General features: G+C 35.6%; 1 protein-coding gene across 11 annotated transcripts in view; it reads left to right on the forward strand.

The window, feature by feature from the left end:
* Positions 1 to 20,857, forward strand: part of SLC41A2 (solute carrier family 41 member 2) — a 127,701-nt gene that overhangs the window by 26,577 nt on the left and 80,267 nt on the right. For all 11 annotated transcript variants that reach the window (XR_011997972.1, XR_011997971.1, XR_011997973.1 and 8 more), the window contains one exon: positions 14,065 to 14,172. Coding sequence is in view for 8 of the 11 variants with exons in the window: in XM_072742451.1 (XP_072598552.1) it covers positions 14,065 to 14,172 (108 nt within the window). In the remaining 3 variants the exon portion in view is untranslated. The remainder of the gene's footprint in view (positions 1 to 14,064; positions 14,173 to 20,857) is intronic.

Below are 20,857 nucleotides of genomic sequence, written 5' to 3' on the forward strand. Positions count from 1 at the left end.
GTACTAAAAATAATAAAATACCAATTTTAAAGAACCAAGGAGGTAAAAGACCTATACTCTGAAAACTATAAAACATTAGTAAAAGAAATTAAAGATGACACAAACAAATGGAAAGATGTTCCATGCTCATGGATTGGAAGACCCAATATTGTTAAAGTATCCATACTACCCAAAGCAATCTAAAGATCTAATGCAATCCCTATCAAAATACCAACAGCATCTTTCAGACATCTAAAACAAATAGTACTAAAGTGTTTGTATGGAAACACAAAGACTCTGAATAGCCAAAGCAACCTTGAAAAAGAAGAACAAAGATGGTAATCACAATTCCAGATGTTAAGATATATATTTTAAGATATATATAAAAAAAGAGATACATTACAAAGCTGTAGTAATCAAAACACCAGGGTTGCCTGGCTGGCTCAGTCAGAAGAACATGTGACTCTTGATTTTGGGGTTGTGAGTTTAAGCTCCACTTTGGGTATAGAGTTTACTTAAGAAAAAGAACAGAATGGTGCTAAAAATAGACACCTACATTAATGGAACAGAATAGAGAACCCAGAAACAAATCCATGCTTATATGGTCAATTGATCTATGACAAAAGAGGCAAGAATATACAATTGGGAAAAGACAGTCTCTTCAACAAAAGGTGTGAAAGCTACATGCAGAAGAATGAAACTGGACCACTGGACCACTTTCTCACACCATACAAAAAAATAAACTCAAAATGGATCAAAGACCTATACTTTCTCACACCATACAAAAAAAGAAACTCAAAATGGATCAAAGACCTAACTGTAAGACCTGAAGCCATAAAACTCCTAGGAGAGAGCACAGGCAGTATTTTCTCTGACATTGGCCAGAGAAACATTTTTCTAGGTATGTCTCATCAGACAAGGAAAACAAAAGCAAAATTTAATTATTGGACTCACTAAAATAAAGAGCTTTTGTGCAGTGAAGGAAACCATCAACAAAACAAAAAGGCAACTGAATGGGAGATGTTTTCAAATGATATGTCCAACACAAGATTAATATCCAAAGTATATGAAAAACTTATACAACTCAACACCTAAAACCACAAATAATCTGAATAAAAATGGGCAGGGGACTTTAGTATTTTTCTGAAGAAGACATACAGATGGCCAACAGACACATGAAATGCAAATCAAAACCACAATGAGATATCACCTTATACCTGGCAGAATGGCTAAAATCAAACACACAAGAAATAACAAGTTTCGGTGGGGAAAAAGGAGCTCTCTTGTAGTACTGGTGGGAATGCAAATTGGTACAGCCATTGTGGAAAATAGTTTGGAGGTTCCTTAAAAAATTAGAAAATAGAAATGCCATATGATCCAATAATTTCATTATGATATTTACCCAAAGAAAAGGAAAACACTAATTTGAAAAGCTATATGCACCCTTATGTTTATTGTACCATTATTTACAATAGCCAAGATATGGAAGCAACCCAAGTGTCCATTGATGGGTGAATGGTTAAAAGAACCGTACACACAATGGAATACTCTTCAGCCATGAAAAAGAATGAAATCTTGCCATTTGGGATCCCTGGGTGGCACAGCGGTTTGGCGCCTGCCTTTGGCCCAGGGCACGATCCTGGAGACCCGGGATCGAATCCCACATCGGGCTCCCGGTACATGGAGCCTGCTTCTCCCTCTGCCTGTGTCTCTGCCTCTCTCTCTCTCTCTCTCTCTCTCTCTCTCTGTGACTATCATAAAAAAAAGAAAGAAAGAAATCTTGCCATTTGCAACAACGTGGGTGGACATGGAGGGCATAATGCTAAGTGAAATAAGTCAGAGAAAGCAAATACCATATGACTTCACTCATATGTGGAATTTAAGAAACAAAATATACCAAAAAAAAAAAAGACAAAAAACAGACTCTTAAATATAGAGAATAAGCTGATGGTTACCAGATGGAAAATGGGTAGGGCAATTGGGTGAAATAGATAAAGGGGATTAAGAGTATGCTTATCTTGATGAACACTGAGTAATTTATAGAATTATGGAATTGTACATCTGAAACTAACATTGTACATTAATTATACATCAGTACAAAAATGTTGGGGAAAATAGAAACTTCAGATATAATTAATTTAAAGATACTGAGATGGGGAGATTTTTGTGGATTTTAATAAGAGGGAGATAAGTTAGAGTGAGGGAGGATGAAAGTATATTGAATTTTTGAATGGACTATAACACTAACAGAGAACCAAATCTATCGGTCCACTCTAAATATAATTGTTTCAGGTTATTACAATAGTATCACGACTGCTAAAATGAGTAAGCTGTTTCTGGTTGACACTTTTTCTTGATAATTATTCTGAAGAAACATTCAATATTTAGCTCTAGAATAACATCTATAAGAATGTTAGCATATAGACTATTAGAATATTTATATAGCTTATGTATCTTCTCGTAATATTTACTTATTTCTTGATACTATTTGAGATAACAACATATGCATTATTGATTTATAATATTAACTTAGTGTTGGGCAACCCAGGTGGCTCAGCGGTTTAGTGCCGCCTTCAGTCCAGGGCATGATCCTGGAGACCTGGGATTGAGTCCCGCATCAGGTTCCCTGCTTGGAGCCTGCTTCTCCTTCTGCCTTGTGTCTCTGCCTCTCTCTTTCTCTCTCTGTGTCTCTCATGAATAAATAAATAAAATCTTAAAAAATATATTAACTTAGTGTTAAAAATTATAAAAACATGTTTTGAAATATTTAATTTGAATATTTTTAAAACTTTTTAATAGTGAAATTTAATATACAGTATTAAAACCAAAATGTACAGCTCAGTGAATTTTCATGACACAAGCAATCATAGAACTATCATCAAGAAACAGAATCTTAGCAGTATTTCATTATTCTTCTTGCTCTCATGATTGGTTTTATTCCCCATCACCAAAGGTAATCAATAATCTGATTTTATGATTCATACTTCTTTGTCTTTTTAAATGTGTATCATTAAACACTATTGTTTGGTTTTACTTAATTCTTCTAAAACTTTATACAGTAAAGTGTAGAATATATATTCTTCTGTGTTTGGCTTTTTTTTTGCTCAACATTATGCAAGTTTTATGAAAAGATAGTTCATTTATTTTTATTGCTATATATTAATCCAATTATGAGTATATCACAATGTATTCTGCTATTGATGGATATTGAGGTCATTGGTGTTTTCAGATTCTGGGTGCACATATGCATTCATTTCTGTTGTATACACATGTAGAAATGGAATTTCTGGGCCGTAGGATATAAAGGTATTTAAATTTAGTATATGTGAAATGGTTGTACCAATTTACAGATTAATTAGCTGCGTATGAAAGGTCTCATTGCTCTGTATTCTTATGTATAACAAGGTATTGGCAGTCTTTTTAGAAATTCTGGCATACGTGTAGTGGTTTTAATGGAGCTTTCCCTCATGATTAATAATATTTACTGACCATTTATTTGGACGTTACTGGTAAAGGTTTTTTTGCTCATTTTCTTATTTGATTTTTAGATTTTTTTCTTACTGATTTGTGTTATTTGTGTGTTCTGGACACAAATCCTTTAGTTATATGTATTAAAAATCTCTTTCCCTTCTCTATGGCTTACCTTTTTACTCTCAGTGGTGTATTTTAATGAGCAGAAATTCTTAATTTTGAGATAGTGCCTTTTTTCCTACTTTTCTATGGTTTGTACTTTTTGTTTCCTGCTTAAGAAATCTTTCCATACTCTGTGATAATTAAAATAGTCCCTTAAATTACCTTTTTAAATAAGCTTTGTTGTTTTGACTTTTAATTTAGATCATTCTCTTCCTGGAATAATTTTTTATAGAGTGTGAGGTGTAGGGATTGTGTTTTGTTTCTTTTCTTTCCACATGGATTTCCAGTTGTGTCTGCTCTATTATATAACCAAAATCTTTGTTATAAATCAAGTACCCATTTATGTGCAGATGTGTTTCTGGGCTCTCTATTGTACTACTTTGGTGTATTTATGTTGCTTAGCATGAATACCACACCATCTTAATATCTGGTAGAGAATGTTCTCCATGTTCTTCCTCAGAGTGCTTTGGTTATTCTTTTCCCTTTGCACTTTCACATACATTTCAGTATAAAAGCTTGTCAATTTCCACAAAAAAAGTTGTTGAAATTGTGATTCAGATTGCATTGAATCTACAGATAATTAGGAAGAGAACTGACTCTTTATAATTCCGACTCTTCTGATACATGTATATGGAATAGCGTTCTTCATTTATTTAGATCATCTTTAATTTCTCTCTCTAATATTTAATCGTTTCTGAACACAGATCTTTTACATTTTTTGTTAGACTCATTTCTAGTTATTTGATACTTTTTATGCTATTGTAAATGTATAGTTCTTTAAAAAATTTATTTTCTGTTTGTGTGTTTATGTATATTGACCCTGTAGCTAGCAACTTTGCTAGAATCACTTACTAATATTAATAACTTATATGTAAATTATTTTGGAATTACTTTATCAAAACCATATTTTCAGTGAATAATGACAGTATTTATTTTTCTAAACTTTATTTATTTATTTATTTGCCATTCTGTACTGACTAGAACTTCCAAAGCACTATAAAATAAAAGTGATGAGAACAGGCTTGTCTTGTTCCAGATCTCAAAGAGAAAGCTTTCAACAGTTTCTCATGAAGTATGGGATTTGCTGTTGATTTTTGTAATATTTATCATGTTAGGAACATTTTAAAATTTTAGTTTACTAAGGTTTGTGTTAAAAATCACGAATGGATGTTGAATTTCGTCAGATATTTTCTCTGTATTGTTAACACTATATGAGTTTTTACCCCAAAGTTGATGCCTTTTTGTAGTAGTGGGAAATATAAATACATGGATTATAACTAAAATGCATGACTGAACACTTAAGTACCTTTAGAGGTAAAAAGAGTGCTATAGGAATCTACTGAACTACCAAAAAAACCCAGTAGGGATGTGAAATGCTCTTTTTAATATGTTCAGGCTTACCCCAAGGAATAAGCTTTTGTTCCAGTCTAAACTACCTTTGTGAACTCATGCCTTACAACATCACTTTATTCATCCTGGGCCCTAAATTAAAGAACTTCATAAAGGAGCATGTGAAGCACAATTATAGTAGCTGGGAGATCAATGTTCAGTAAATATTAACAAGTAGCATTCATTGAACATTCTCTGTTGGTACATTGTGTGAGTTATCTCATCTGATGTTTATGAGAACACTGAGGTAGGCTGTGTTATTTCCATTTCATGTACAAGGCTTAGATACTAAGTTATTTGCATAGGTCACACAACTGACGAGTGGCTGACTTACAAGATGGCTTTTATTTATTTATTTTTAAAGATTTTATTTATTTATTCATGAGAGACACAGAACGAGAGAGGCAGAGACATAGGCAGAGGGAGAAGCAGGCTTCATGCAGGGAGCCCGATGTGGGACTTGGTTCCGGCACCAAGGGATCACACTCTGAACCGAAGGCAGATGCTCAACCTCTGAGCTGCCCAGGAGTCTCCCAAGGCAACTTTTAACTAGTTACTGTACTCTATCCTCATTTACTGGGGACATATCTTTGGGTCACCTTCTGTGAGTCAGAATTTTCTGTTGTAAGAAATTGAAACCCAATTAACCACTTAATTTAAGGAATAAAAGAATGTATTGTCTTTTGTAACTGGGAAGAATAGATGTGCAGCCTACCTCAGATATAACTAGATCAAAGACTTAATTTTATGCTTATCTTCTCTCTGTCTCTCATTTCAATTTCCATTTTGTTGCCCACATTCTCTCATATTGCATATAGACCCTGACAGTTGTGAGGTCCTATCCTTTTAGTTTGTTTTACAAAGGGAAAAAAATGAGCCATTCTTTCTCTTTGGTTTGGAAAAATCTTTTTTTTTTAATAGTATTTTTTTTAATTTTTTATTTATTTATGATAGTCACAGAGAGAGAGAGAGGGGGGCAGAGACACAGGCAGAGGGAGAAGGCAGGCTCCATGCACCAGAAGCCTGATGTGGGATTCGATCTGGGGTCTCCAGGATCGCGCCCTGGGCCAAAGGCCGGCGCCAAACCACTGCGCCACCCAGGGATCCCTGGTTTGGAAAAATCTAAGGAAGAACTCTTTAGTTGGCTTGTCTTTGGTCATGTGCTTACCTCTGGGACAAGTCAATGTGACTAGAGAGAGAAAATAATGTTTATGTTTGAGTTACACTTCTATCTCAGGGGACAGATGGCCAATCAGATCAGCAATTTCACTAGAAGCACAAAGAGTAGGAATTTAACTGCTTCTCAAGTGAGAGGGAGTGGATATTGTTTCAAGGAAAGTGGAGATGGAAAAGTATGCATAAGAGGCAAGAACATCCTTTAGTGTAGTGACTCCTTACATGTAGGACTTGGCCCCTCCATGGTCTTTTTGTTTATCTCAGTCCGTGTTTCTCAAAGTGTGCTCCCTAGACCAGTAGCATCCGCATCATCTGGGAACTTAGATACACAAATTCTCAGACTCTACCATAGCTGAAACTTAGGGTGAGGTCCAGCAAACTGTGTTTATAAGCATTTCTGGTAATTTTGATGTGGGCTCAAGTTTGAGAACTTTGAATCTAAAGTTATGTAAGTGCCCTTACCACTAGTAAATGGAGTTGGGTTGGGATAGTTAGGCCACACAATCTTTGGTCCCACTTACATAGGGCCCAGTCCAAAAACTCAGCATAATGCTTTACATAGAACAGACATTCAGTAATTCCTTGTTGAATGAATGAGTGAAATAAACTACTTTGTTATAAAGATTCCTGAATTTTGATAATCAAACTTAGAGTTTTAAATCCTAAGATTCAGAATTGGAATATCCTAGTCTAAGCTCTTTGTCTTTTCTTCCCTCACTAAAAATAGGCAAATAGTTTTAAATGATTTGTGCAAGAATGTACAGCTTGTAAATGGCAGAGCCCTGTCTTTTGTGTAAATCCTGTTCTCTGTATAACATGCTGTATGCATATCTTGGATTATCCATAGACTTACTCTGTTACAAGATTCTATAAAATGAAATTACTGTTAGCTACCCAAACATCTAAAAGAAACGTAAGTAAACTGAGCTAATACCTTTGGAATTACTGCTAGTGATTCCTAGGTAAATTTATACTGATCATTAGAATATTATTGAAAGCTGATGTCTGCCAAACCCTGAGATCCTATTATGTTTGATGAAGATAGTATTCTTGCAATGCTGAAAATATTCCTTTGAAATGTGAGGTAGTATAGCTCTCTAGTATTCCTTTATTACTATACTGCTGTATGTGTTTCAGAACTCATGGGGAATGATGCAATACCTAAGCTGTATTTCTAACCATGGAACTCTGAGTTAGGGCTATTTTCTGATATGGAAGGTAGACTGGTCAGAGAGAAAAGGGAGGCTTTGTTGAAGTTTTGTGGACAAAATGTCAATGTTTTGAAAGTGCAAAGAAAAGGTAAGAGGGCAGTATCAATGTTAGACTAATTTTTGTTATCAGTTTCTCAATTCACAAAGCTAGGAAGGCAACAGCATGTTTGTCTTTACTTATGAAGCATAGCTATCATTTTAGAATTTGTACTGAAGATAAAATATCTCTTTTTAACATAGCTGTGATCTCAGGAAGGCACTAGCACTTCCTCTGATGTAAAGGCATTTTGATTTCTGGGAAGCTGTAAAATGTATGTTTACCTATTCTGCCCATTAAGTACAACAACAAAACAAAACCCTGGAAACTTTGTATAAAATAAACATAAGGAGATTCCATGAAAGGTAGAAAGAAGAAAGCCTGTCTAGGCCCTTTTTGCTTCATATATCCCTGATTTGGAGCTAAAGAAGCCAGCAACCTGGGAATGCCAACAGGTGCAAACAAGAAAAGCGTGTTCTCGCTAGCCAAATGATTAGGAAAAGGGCAATCTAGCAAGATAGAAACCTTGAAGACAAGAATTGTTCTACTCTAGCCAACCATGACAGAAAAGACTGGCCTCATCCACACACCCAGGGCAGCAAAGGTTCAGTTTGGGGCTTAGACTTCAACCTCAAGAGGTTTTAATGAACATGGATGTACGTGAAGGGCATTATGCTAAGTAAAGTATATCAGATGGAGAAAGACAAATATTGCATGATATCACTTATATGTGGAATCTAAAAAAAAAAGTCAAACTTACAGAAACAGTAAAATGGTACTTGCTGGGGGATGGGGGAAATGGAGAGAAGTTGGTTAAAAGGTACAAACTTTCAGTTATAAGATGAATAAGTTCTGAGGATTTAGTGTATAGCATGGTGACTATAGTTGATAATACTGTACTGTATAGTTGATAATTGCTAAATAAGACAAAAAGTTGTAAGCATTTTAACCAAAGAAAGAGGTAACGTGAGTTGGATGGATGTGTGAATTAACTTGATGGTGGGACTCCTTTCACAATGGTATATGTATATCAAATCATCATGTTATACACTTTACATATACTACAGTTTTTTCAGTTATACCTCAATAAATCTGGGGAGGAAGAGAGGCTATAGTGATGTACTCCAGCACTTCAGCCAGGGTGTTATCAGAGAAGGGCACGTAGGGTGCCAGGACTTTCATTTTGTTGGTTAATAATAAGAGCCCGTGATAGAACTGAAAGGAGAAAGAAAAATCCATAATTAGAGTCTTCAATACTCTTTTCTCAACAATTGATAGAACAAATAGAAAATCAGCAAGGATATAGAAGGACTCAACAATACCATCAGCCAAACAGAATCTAATTGGCATTTATAGAACACTCCCCTCCCCAAAACAGCATCATACACATTCAGTTTACACTGTCATAGATCATATACCAAAGTAGACCATAACCTGGGCCGTAAACCAAACCTCAACAAGTTTAAAATAGTGAAGTCATTCAGAGTATGTTTTCTGATTACAATGTAATCAAACTAGAAATCAGTAACAGAAAGAAAACAGGAAAACTTCCAAATACTGGAAACTAAACAGCATACCTTTAGATAATCCATGTTCAAAGGGGAAGCCTCAAAAAAGTCAAAACATTGAACTGGATGAAAATGAAAATGTAACATCAGAATTTTTGAGTCACGGGTAAAGCAATACAGAGATGGACATTTATAGATGGATATTAGAACAAGGAAGAAAATCTTAATCGAAGCTCTCATCTCACACTCAGAAAAAGATGAACAAAATAAACCAAAAGCAAGCAGAAGAATAATAAAGATAAAAGCAAAAATTTCAGTGAAATTGAAAACAGAAGGAGAAAAAGCTGATTAAACAAATAATTGGTTCTTTGGAAAGATCATTAAAACCGACAATCTCTAGCAATATTACCAAAAAAAAAAAAGAAGAAGAACCCCCCAAAACAAGGAAAAACCAGGATGAAATGGGGAATATCACTAGAGATCCAGAGACATCGAAAGGATAATAAAGGAATACTACAAACAACTCTGCACACGTACATTTTACAACTTACACAAAGTGGACTGCTTCCTTGAGAAACAATTATTACAAAGAACACAAATGAAATAGATCATTTGAACAGCTCTATACCTACTAAGGAAATTGAATATGTAATTTTAAAAACCCCTAAAAGCTAAATCTTCAGGCCCAATTAGTTTTACCTGTAATTTCTATCAAATATTTTAAGCAGAATTAACACATTCTACATAAGCTTATCTGGAAAATTGAAGAGGAGGGAACACTTTTCTTTTTAAGAAGCTAGTTATTACTCAGATACAAAACCAGAAACAATATAATTTTTTAAAGCTACAGATTAATCTGTGTATAGATAAAAGAAAAAATCCTGGACAAAATACTGGCAGGTAGAATTCAGCAATATATAAAATGAATTATACACCATGAACAAGTGAGGGAAGTGAGCTTGGCTCCATATTTGAAAATTAATGTAATTTGCCATATTAACAGGCTTAAAGAAGAAAATCACATGATAATATCAACTGATGCAGAAAAAGCATTTGACAAAATTCAACGACTCATTCATGGTAAAAAAAAAAAAAAAAACAACTCTCAGAGGGATCCCTGGGTGGCGCAGCGGTTTAGCGCCTGCCTTTGGCCCAGGGCGCGATCCTGGAGACCCGGGATCGAATCCCACGTCGGGCTCCCGGTGCATGGAGCCTGCTTCTCCCTCTGCCTGTGTCTCTGCCCCTCTCCCTCTCTCCCTCTCTCTCTCTCTCTCTCTGTGACTATCATAAATTAAAACAAAACAAAACAAAACTCTCAGATAATTAGAAATAGAGTGGAATTTCCTCAACATTTTACTTACGGAGAAATATGAGTGTCTTTTTCCTAAGTCCAGGTACAAGGTAAGGAAGTCTGCATTTGTTACCTTTATTGAACACAATGCAATAAGGCAAGAAAAAAAAGGCCTACAGATTGGAAAGGAAAAACTAAAACTGCTGCTATTTACGGATGATGTGATTACCTACTTTGAAAATCCCAAAAAATCTACAAAGAAAGCTCCTAGAACTGACACATGAATTCAGCAAGGTCCCAGAATACACAGTACATCCAAAAAATACATTCTATTTCTATGTGCTGCAATGATTAAGTGAACATTGAAATTAAAGATACAATAACATTTCTCAGAAAATAAGTACATATGTAAATCTAACAGAATATATACATATATATATAAAAGGAAAAATGGATAAATTGGACTTCATCAAATAAAATTTTTGTTCTGTGAATGACCTTATTAAAAGGATAATAAGCCAAGCTGCAGAGTGAGAGAAAATATTTGCAGACCATATATCTGGGGCAGCCCAGGTGGCTCAGTGGTTTAGCGCCGCCTTCAGCCCAGGGCCTGATTCTGGAGACCCGGGATCAAGTCCCGCATCAGGCTCCCTGTGTGGAGCCTGCTTCTCCCTCTGCCTGTGTCTCTGCCTCTCTCTGTGTGTCTCTCATGAATAAATAAATAAAATCTTTAAAAAAAAACCCATATATCTGATAAAAGACTAGGATATATAAAGGACTCTCAAAGCTCAACAGTTAAGAAAAATTAGAAAATTGGCAAAAGACATAGAGACATTTCACCAGAGTGTGTACAGATGGCAAATAAACATGAGATATTCAATATCTTTAGCCATTAGAGAAATGCAGATGAAAATCACTGAGATATCACTACACACCTATCAGAATGGCTATATTAAAAATAGTAAAAAAATATGAAATGCTGTTGAGATGTAGAGAAATGGTATTACTCATATATTGCTGATAGGAATTTAAAACTGAATAGCTATTCCTGGAAACACCTTAACAGGTTTTTTTTTTTTTAAGATCTTTATTATTTTAGAGAGAGAGCACAAATAAGAGGAGGAACAGAGGGAAAGGGACAGGCACATTCCATGTTGAGCAGTGAAGCTTGAGGGGATGAGAAAGGGGAAGGGTGGGGGGCATCTCATGACCTTGGAATCATGACCTAAGCTGAAACCAAGAGTCTGACACTTAACCAACTGAGTCACCCGGGCACCCCTTGACAGTTTCTTAAAAACAAACACACAAACAAAAACTAAAATTAATGTTAACTATCATATAACCTAGTTAAGTACATTACTGAGCATTTATGCCAAAAAATAAATGTTCACACAAATCCTGTACATAAATGTTTATAGCTGCTTTATTCATAATAGCTAAGAACTGGATATAACCCAGCTAACTTTCAACAGTCGAATGGTTAAATAAACTTTGGTAAATCACAGAAGTCACAGAGTAAGAGTAGTAGTCAGAATTCCATCCTACTGAATCTGACCCTGAAGCCCTTCTCTTTGACTAAAATACAGTACAGCTTCTCACACTACTCTCAACCCAAATGCTGTCTCTGGACACTCCAGGGTTGGTGTGGGATTTTTAAAAAACTTTGAAGGAAGCACAATAACATTTCCTGGACACTCTACAGACTCAGTGTGGTTCAACACTTCAACATTGCATCATACAGCATTTCTCTTGACTAGATTTTCAATGGTGCTGCGAAAAAAGCAAGTGTTACACAAAAACCAATATAGAACAAGAAATGAAGGTGGCAGTTTCCAGTTCCAAGGTTTGAGAAGTTTTGCAGTGACCAACAGGTACACACAACCCATTAATAAGTAGTTATGGTGATATAATATAAAATGTTTTTTCAATGTATTTGTTTTATTTCTACAAATGGTTACTAAATTGTTAGGAAGTAAATACTCATTAAGTTGTTTGGACCAATTACATAATAGGACTATTAGATATTTCTTTTGGCCTAAGGATATAATAAAAACTGAGAAAGTTTGGGAACTTCTAGAAGCACACCTCTGCACGTGTAGGGAAAAGAATACAGAATTTATTTGGCATAAAAAATCAATGGAGAGTTCTTACTGTTACAGCAATGCTAATGTGTTAGTGACTTCACAGTAATTCTCATGGGAGTATTTGATTTGAATTGAACTTGGAAAGGGTGGAAGTAACCCAAAGGAGCTCATTCCAACAGATCCAAAGTGTGATGACCTATAGGAGCTAGACAAAGATATTGGATGTTATTCTGATATTTCTAATATTAAGCCATATAGGCAAGGTATCTTAAAATGATGACCCAGGTAAAATGTATTCCTGAATTCCTGAATTATGTCTGATTTGTTAAAAATGATCCCTATCTCCTAGGTTTCTTGTGAAGCTTAAATGAATAAACCTAAAGAAAACCGTGCCTGGCATATACCAGGCAATAAGTGGAGGTTGAATGTTGTTTGTTAGTATTATTATCCTGTTCATCATCATCATCTTTATCACCACTACCACTCTTATCTCTGAAGGAGGCATATCCCACTAGCACAGCAGAATTCTTAACCCATCATAAAACATAGACAAGATTATTTGTTAGTTTTTTGGCAGATTAAGAAATCTGGGACCAACCGGGACCCCAGTGCTTTTTTTAGGCTCATTCTTACTTGACTTGAACCCTGGAGAGATTCCCTTGCATATCCTTTGAACCAGGATTGACCAAAGATCTGATAAACATTTCCTAACCTCTTTAGGTTCTAGTTCTATACTTATTTGGAACAACCACTAAGGCAACTGTGGGGACAAATTGGATTTTTCTTTCATTTATCTGATGAATTTAAGTTTTACTTTTCTCACTTGTTTTGGTATTAATGACAAGGCTGCATTCTTGATATTTTTGGGCATAAATCAACATGCGAATCCATAAAGTCTCTTCCTGGGACAATCACCTCTTAATAGCATTAGTAAATGGCAGGTTAGTAAGTGAATTGTGTGGGTTTTTTCACTTTATAAAGTATTTTAATATGTTATTTTCATTATCATGGTATTTTCCCAAGGGCTAGAGCAGACAGGGATCTTAATTTCATAGATGAAGCAATGGAGATCCAAAAGACATATGACTCATCCAGGATTATGCAGCTAGGTTATGACAGATCCATGCCTAGAATCACAGATTTTCTAATTTCCAATTTAGGGCTTTTTTTTAATGATCCTGTGCACTGTAGCCTGTTGCCTCTGGTCCCTAAAATGGGGACCAGAACATGGAATGACTCAGAACTTCTGAGTTCTGTTCTAGGTCCCATTTTCTGGCCTTGGGAAAATCATTTAATTTCTTTAAATCTTTATTTCTCCATTTGCTAAATTAAATAATACTGTAATTTTCCTGTGAGATTGTCGTCATTAGCGTTGGAACCAAGATTCAAGTCCAGTTAGAAGGTCTGGTTCTTGAGTGTGTACTCTTAACTACTAATACTGACTCCTGTCCTCATTAACAGATAAAATAAAATTCAAGGGTATCAGAACTGTGTAGCAAGCTAGAGGTATTTGGGGATATAGTGACTGTATCAGCTATCACTCCCAATTTAACTCAGTCTTCTAAAGCGACTCAAGCAAGGCTTCAGAGCTCTGCAGAATGGGGTTAAGCTAAACGTTCACTGATTAAATGACCTGTGTTATTCAAAATGTTGATGCAACATTGGAAAAAAGAAAGGCTGAGATTTTTAGAAATGTCTTTTTTCTAAAGTGTTTTTTAAAGTGTGTCAGAAAATTCTGTTTGTTTTTCCTTTATAGCACTGGGAGGTGTTCAAAAAAGTAACAGAAGTTTTCATTTTAGTTCCTGCACTCCTTGGTCTCAAAGGGAACTTGGAAATGACATTGGCATCCAGATTATCCACTGCAGTAAGTTTTTTCTTACCTCTAAGTATGTATATTACCTATACTGTTTCTCTCTGTGAAGGAGAACTTATAGCAGGGAAATTTTTTTCCTTTATCTGACAAATTTCTGGACCTCAGGGATATGCTAAGTAGTAATGCCTGATAACATACCCCAAAAGTTCTCTAGGTTGGCTAATTTGTGAATTATAGGCCCTCCTTTATCCTAAGAAGTAGTATACCTGCTTCATTTTACTCCAGGGCATTTTGGCAGTTATCAGTGCTTGAGACATGGGACAGGTTAGATAATGAGATTTTTTTTTAATGGTTCAGTGGTCGGTTGATTGGTATTTAAACCTTTTGTGATGATAAAAGTAATACATACTTATTTCAAAAACTGAAGAAAAGGGAAAAAAGTATAAAGAAAATTTAAAGCCACTCCGAGTTCTTCACCTATACATATATTGATCGTGTTGGTATTTTGGTATAGATCCTTCTATACTTGGAAATTTATCTGTACTTGGGTATCTATACTTATACATAGTTAGGCATAGCATAGAGTAGATACATACAGTGTATTTTTTTTAAAAAAGAACAGGAATCGTGTGTATTCTCTCAAAATCTGTGATATCCATTTGAAGATATACCATGATCATCTTTCCATATCAATAAATATAGACGTGTCATTATTTTTATTGGCTGTGTACTTTTCCATTACATAGGTCTCCTACAATTTAGTCCATCATCTGTTATTGAATATATAGGCTCTTTCTAATGTTTTGCTATTATAAACAATGTTAAATGTTATGATGAATACTTTTATATGTACAGTTTTGCATTCTTTTATTTCTTTTGTTTTTTCTTGTTTGCTTAAAGATGCTACAGCAAACCAATTTCATATACTAAAGATACTGCAATTAGAAATACCTTCTGATGGCTTAATTTTTGACTAACATTAAATGGGTAGATGGTTCATTAAAGTGAACTTCAATAGCAATGTGACTTTAACCAACATAATTTGGTTGCACAATGGTGAACCCCCAACAAATGTTACAATGAGAAAATAATGTCCTTCGGGCTTCTAAAAATAACTCAGAACCCCGTTACTGGTAATGTTTTAAAAAAACGTTTAACCTTTCTGGATAACAATTTAGCATATGTAGCTAAGCTGTAAAAGAATGCATTTTTTTTTCCTGAACAGTTTAATTACAATCCTAGAATTTACCCAAAAGAAATAAAAGAATGCAAAACTGTAAGTTCCCTAAGGTTTCTTGAGTAAAGCAGATGCTTGGAAAGAAAATAAATGCACGACATTAAATAATGCTTTATTAACATCGTTGGCTTGCTAGGTTAAGAGGAAATACTGCATGTGCCCTGTGGAAACTTCTAAGCTCCTTCTTTATATATGAAAGGTCATGTAACTAAACTCTGTCCAGCACCATAATGATATTGGGCATCAGTGAGCCCTCATAACATGCTAGGACTGTGCCTCCTGCCTTATAGCAACCCTATAGGATAAGCACTGTTATTCCTGTCTTTATAAAGGAGAAACTGAGGCTTAGAACAACGGAGTAACTTTACTGAAGACAGAGCTAGTATGTAATGGAATAACTCACATTCCAGAACATTCCCATTTACTTGCACAGGATAACTGTGTTAAGAGTTTATAAAACCAATAAATAACCTCACTAACAAAAACCTAATAGCCTCCTCTGCGTTGTAGGAATGCTTTCCTGAAGTCTTGGTCTTAGCACCAATGTACAATATTTTTTGTTACTTAATATTTTGAAAATTTGATATTATTTCTTTTAAATACCATTTGAAGATAGAGTCCTAATTACTTATTTCTGTAATTATTTGGTGAGCTAGAAATGTCTAGGGATATCACCTAATTACTAAGGTGGAGCCAGACCTCATAGAGTAGAATTATTTGGTTAAATTCACTTTAGTCTCTAATTTTGCGTGTCATCATTGTAATTATTGAATACAAAATGGAACTGGGAATCATAGAAAATGAGGACTCCTCATTTCTTGGACAGTAACATTTAAAAGTATAAGATGACCCTGGAACATCTTGCTGTGTCAGAAAGTAAGAAAATGCCAAAAATATATATATATACATCTATGTTTTAAGTAAATATATATAATAAAAATAAAAATATATATGAACATGTCAAAAGGATACAGGATAACATTCTAGGCAGATCTGGGGCAATTTGACCCACAAAATAAATGATAGCTAAGATTATAACCCATGGCATTAAATAAGAATACAGTTTTCTATAGATGAATAACAGGCAGGCAAGGTTCTTGCTGTGGTGGAATTTTTGTTAACATTTTCAGATATTGATATGGGCAGTGAGGAAAATAAAGGAAACATGATGAAGGATGATTCATTAGGGATATTTGATATTAAGTAGTAAGAGAAGACTTCTCTGAGAGATGATGTATAAACTGGCACCTGAATAATAAAAGAGAATCAGTCATAAATCAAAATCTGGGAAAAGACCATTCCAGGTTATTGTTATATTTAGTCAGTGCAGTGATGTCAGTACAATAATGTAAAATATTTTTTAAAGATTTTATTTATTCAAGAGAGACACAGAGAGGGAGGCAGAGACACGCAGAGGGAGAAGCAGGCTTCACATAGGAAGCCCGATGCGAAACTCGATCCCAGGACTCCAGGATCACGCCCTGAGCCAAAGGCAGATGCTCAACCACTGAGCCACCCAGGCATCCCAAAATATAAGCATTCTAGACAAGTTCACTTTAACAGTTGGGCCTGAGACAGGAATACAAACAGGCCCGTGTAACATATGCTATGTAGTTTAAGATTATACAACAATCTACAAACTTAAAAAAATTTCTATCTTTCTTCTTGGCAGATATATACTTATGTAGATCTGGAAGTGTGAGATCAAATGAGGAACTCTTAGCTTCTAGGGTTCTGTTTTGGAACATGGTGTTATGGAGAGAGTCAGCCCCTGGCCTGTCCCCTACCTCCCCTACTTGGCTCTGTGTCTTGCATTTTGAAAGACCTCACACATACCTCAGGTCCTTTGTCCAAAGTCCATCTGTACCCTCTGCAAACAGCCACCCTTTAACATTCCTCCAGTTGGGCATGTACCCAGTGGTGGCATGATCTGCCTTCAGAAGGATGACTCAGGGGGATCCCTGGGTGGCGCAGCGGTTTGGCACCTGCCTGTGGGCCAGGGCGCGATCCTGGAGACCTGGGATCGAATCCCACCTCGGGCTCCCGGTGCATGGAGCCTGCTTCTCCCTCTGCCTGTGTCTCTGCCTCTCTCTCTCTCTCTCTCTCTCTCTGTGTGTGTGACTATCACAAATAAATAAAAAATTTAAAAAAAAAAAAAAAAAGGATGACTCAGGAGGAGGTTATGGCATTGGGATCTAGGCCATTTGGTCAGGGAACTTTATGGTTCTGGGTATCTGGAGTATTGCCTTGAAGGGGATAAGGCACAGGTGTTGAGTGGGAACTTTACTTGAGCCCTATGCACTCCTCCGCCTGTGTTGTGTGGGCATAGTTAAAGAGAGTCTCAGAGCTAGGGCCCCTTTTACCTGATTTAGAGTACTATTGATTTTAGATTCTAGGAGTAAAAAACTTCTTTTGGCCTAAGGAAAATTTCATGACTTAGTAAAGATTTTCAATTCTCTTGTGATGTAATTTGTAAGATACTAAAATAAAATGGAAGAAAATTTATATATTAAAGAGGGCTACTTGAACAAAATAGCCTTAATTTTGTACCCTGAAGGAAACAATAACGTGACTTAATAATAAACAGTGGTGGTTTATAAAGAAAGCACTTCTTTTACTTGTATCTTCTTAAATAACCAAACAGGTGGTATACCTTGACATGTTTAAGTATTTCTTATATAATCTTTGCTATAAAACTCCTGCCATTCTTCTCTTCTCTTCATTGGCATGGATGAAATAAAAACCGAGATACAGATGGAAATTCATTACTTTTTGGCATCATGGAAGCCAATTACATTGCTCCATTGTTAAACTTTTAGGTCCTAGGTTTAAAGACAAAGCTTTCTCAAGTGATCGTGTGAAGCAATAAGTACACGTAAAAATATTTTTTAAAAATATAAGGACAGCAATCTTAGACTTATCTGAAAACATTTAGAAGGCATCATCAAGCAATGTACAAAATTTCAGCTTATGGAATTATTTTAATGAAATTGCATCATCACCATCAATCGAATCTCCAAACCTAGGAATGAAAGAGGAAATACTCATCAATTATTATATGAGAGGCAAGAAATCCCAGTAATTACTGCTTTATTATCATCAATAATATTCATCAATTATTATATGAGAGGCAAGAAAGCCCAGTAATTGAGTAATACCATCATTCTTACAAGTATCTAAATTGGCAAAACTAGTCCAAATTTATCTTGATTCTCTAATGACTTAGTTTTAAAGTGGGCATCTGTGTAGTATTACATAGAGGCAGTATAGTGACCAAAGGATAGAGCTAGTAGCTCTTGGTGCTGAGAAATGATTTCTAAAAAATTTAGTACTGAGAGGTAATATAAGTTTTAGAATTTGATTTATTTTCACCTTCTAGTATCTCATATAATGATGACATTTGGTGTCAGCTGAATGTTGATTTTCACACTTGGTCTTATGCTGGAATGTGTGTCCATTATATTGCTAGCTTTTGTCTTAAACAAAACAAAAACTTTTATGTAGCTTTACCAATGTCTTCAGTGTTAGTGAAATTATATACATGTGTTCCATGTGCTATCTTTTCCCAGTGATCTGCATTTGCATTATGCTTTAAGAACTGTTGGGTTAGGGCAGCCTGGGTAGCTCAGTGGTTTAGCGCCACCTTCAGCCCAGGGCGTGATCCTGAAGACCCTGGATTGAGTCCCATGTCGGGTTCTGTGCATGGAGCCTGCTTCTACCTCTCCCTGTGTCTCTGCCTCACTCTCTCTCTCTCTCTCTCTCTCATGAATAAATAAATAAAATCTTTAAAAAAAAAAAAAAAAGAACTGTTGGGTTAGCAAGGTGGAACTCAATCCAAGAGAGGCTTATGACCAAAGAGGGGAATAAAGAAGAGGTCTTGAGAAAAAAAAAAAAAACTGGTAACATTTAAAGAAAAAGGAAGTTATTGGAATGAGAGTATAAAGGTAGCTTTAGTTTCATTTTGTTGGAAAATGAACTTTGTTCTGATAAATATTCTTAAGCATACAAGCTTTTAAGCAACTTGATAACTTTGCCCGGAAAACTGAAATTTTGGCTAGCTTATCTCAAAGAAAATATTTCTAAAAGCAACATTCTTGAGCATTCTCCAATATTTGTTCAGATTCAAATAACAGATTAAACATGCCACGCCATTTTGAAATAGGCTGAGCTGTAGGGAATCTGGCGGAAAAGAAGAATGCTGCAAATTACTTTAATTTGATTACATATTACCATTAACACTGAATAAAGATGAATTGAATCTTAATCTTTTAATTTTTGCTTTAATTTGTTGTGGCGTTTATATTTTATGTTAGATATTTCCATCAAATGTCTGGTTACATTTATTTGTTCATATTTAAAAGAGGGTAACTCCAAAGCTGATTAGAAGCAAAGCCCATGGGAGGAGTCGGTCAACCAACTGCCTTTTTTTAAAAAATAAATTTATTTTTTATTGGTGTTCAATTTGCCAACATATAGAATAACACCCAGTGCTCATCCCATCAAGTGCCCCCCTCAGTGCCCGTCACCCAGTCACCCGCACCCCCCGCCCACCTCCCTTTCTACCACCCCTAGTTCGTTTCCTAGAGTTAAGAGTCATGTTCTGTCTCCCTTTCTGAAATTTCCCACTCATTTTTTCTCCTTTCCCCTTTATTCCCTTTCACTATTTTTTATATTCCCCAAATGAATGAGACCATATAATGTTTGTCCTTCTCCGATTGACTTATTTCACTCAGCATAATACCCTCCAGTTCCACCAACTGCCTTTACTACAGAGTGAGGTAGCTGGGCCTTTCTTTGGGGAAGGAGAAACGGAGTTGACATTTTCCATAGATCAAGAATTTTGTCACTGATCATATTTGAATCATAAGCTAAAGAAATTACTTAGTTCTCTAAGTAGTGAAGGCGCCATAAACTAGATAAATGTACTATGTTATAGCTTGATGCCATGAGTTACTACTTTTCCCCCTACTAATCTGTTTGCCTTTATTTTTTGAAGCTATTTGAGTTAGACATAGCCCAGTCAATGTCAAAGGCCAGAGACAGGACTGTTGTTGATATGTTAGATCAATGATTCTCAAAGTGTGGTCTTTTGATAAGTGTGGTTAGCAACTTGTTAGAGATGAAAATTCTTGTTACTACCCCGAAGCTACTGAATCAGAAACTCTGGGAGTTTGTCTCAGCAATCTTTATTTTAACCAGTGATTCTGATATACATCAAAGTTTGAGAACCACTGTGTTCAATGAACAACATAGAGGCCTATGGGGCTGTGACCAGATGGGAAAAGGGAAAATAACAAAGCATGAGATGAGCTTGTGGGCCATTGTAAGGACTTTGCCTATTGTGGGGAAATGGGAAGCCATTCGAAGGTTTTGAACAGAAGAGTACTGTGACCTGATATTTTTAACAGATTATTTTGACTGTTGTGTTGAGACAGAGCTACAGCGGGCCAAGGACTAAAGCAAACAGACAAATTAAAAGTCTGTTGCAGTAATACAGGC

This window comes from Vulpes vulpes, chromosome 16 (assembly GCF_048418805.1).
Source record: "Vulpes vulpes isolate BD-2025 chromosome 16, VulVul3, whole genome shotgun sequence".
Taxonomy (NCBI): domain Eukaryota; kingdom Metazoa; phylum Chordata; class Mammalia; order Carnivora; family Canidae; genus Vulpes; species Vulpes vulpes.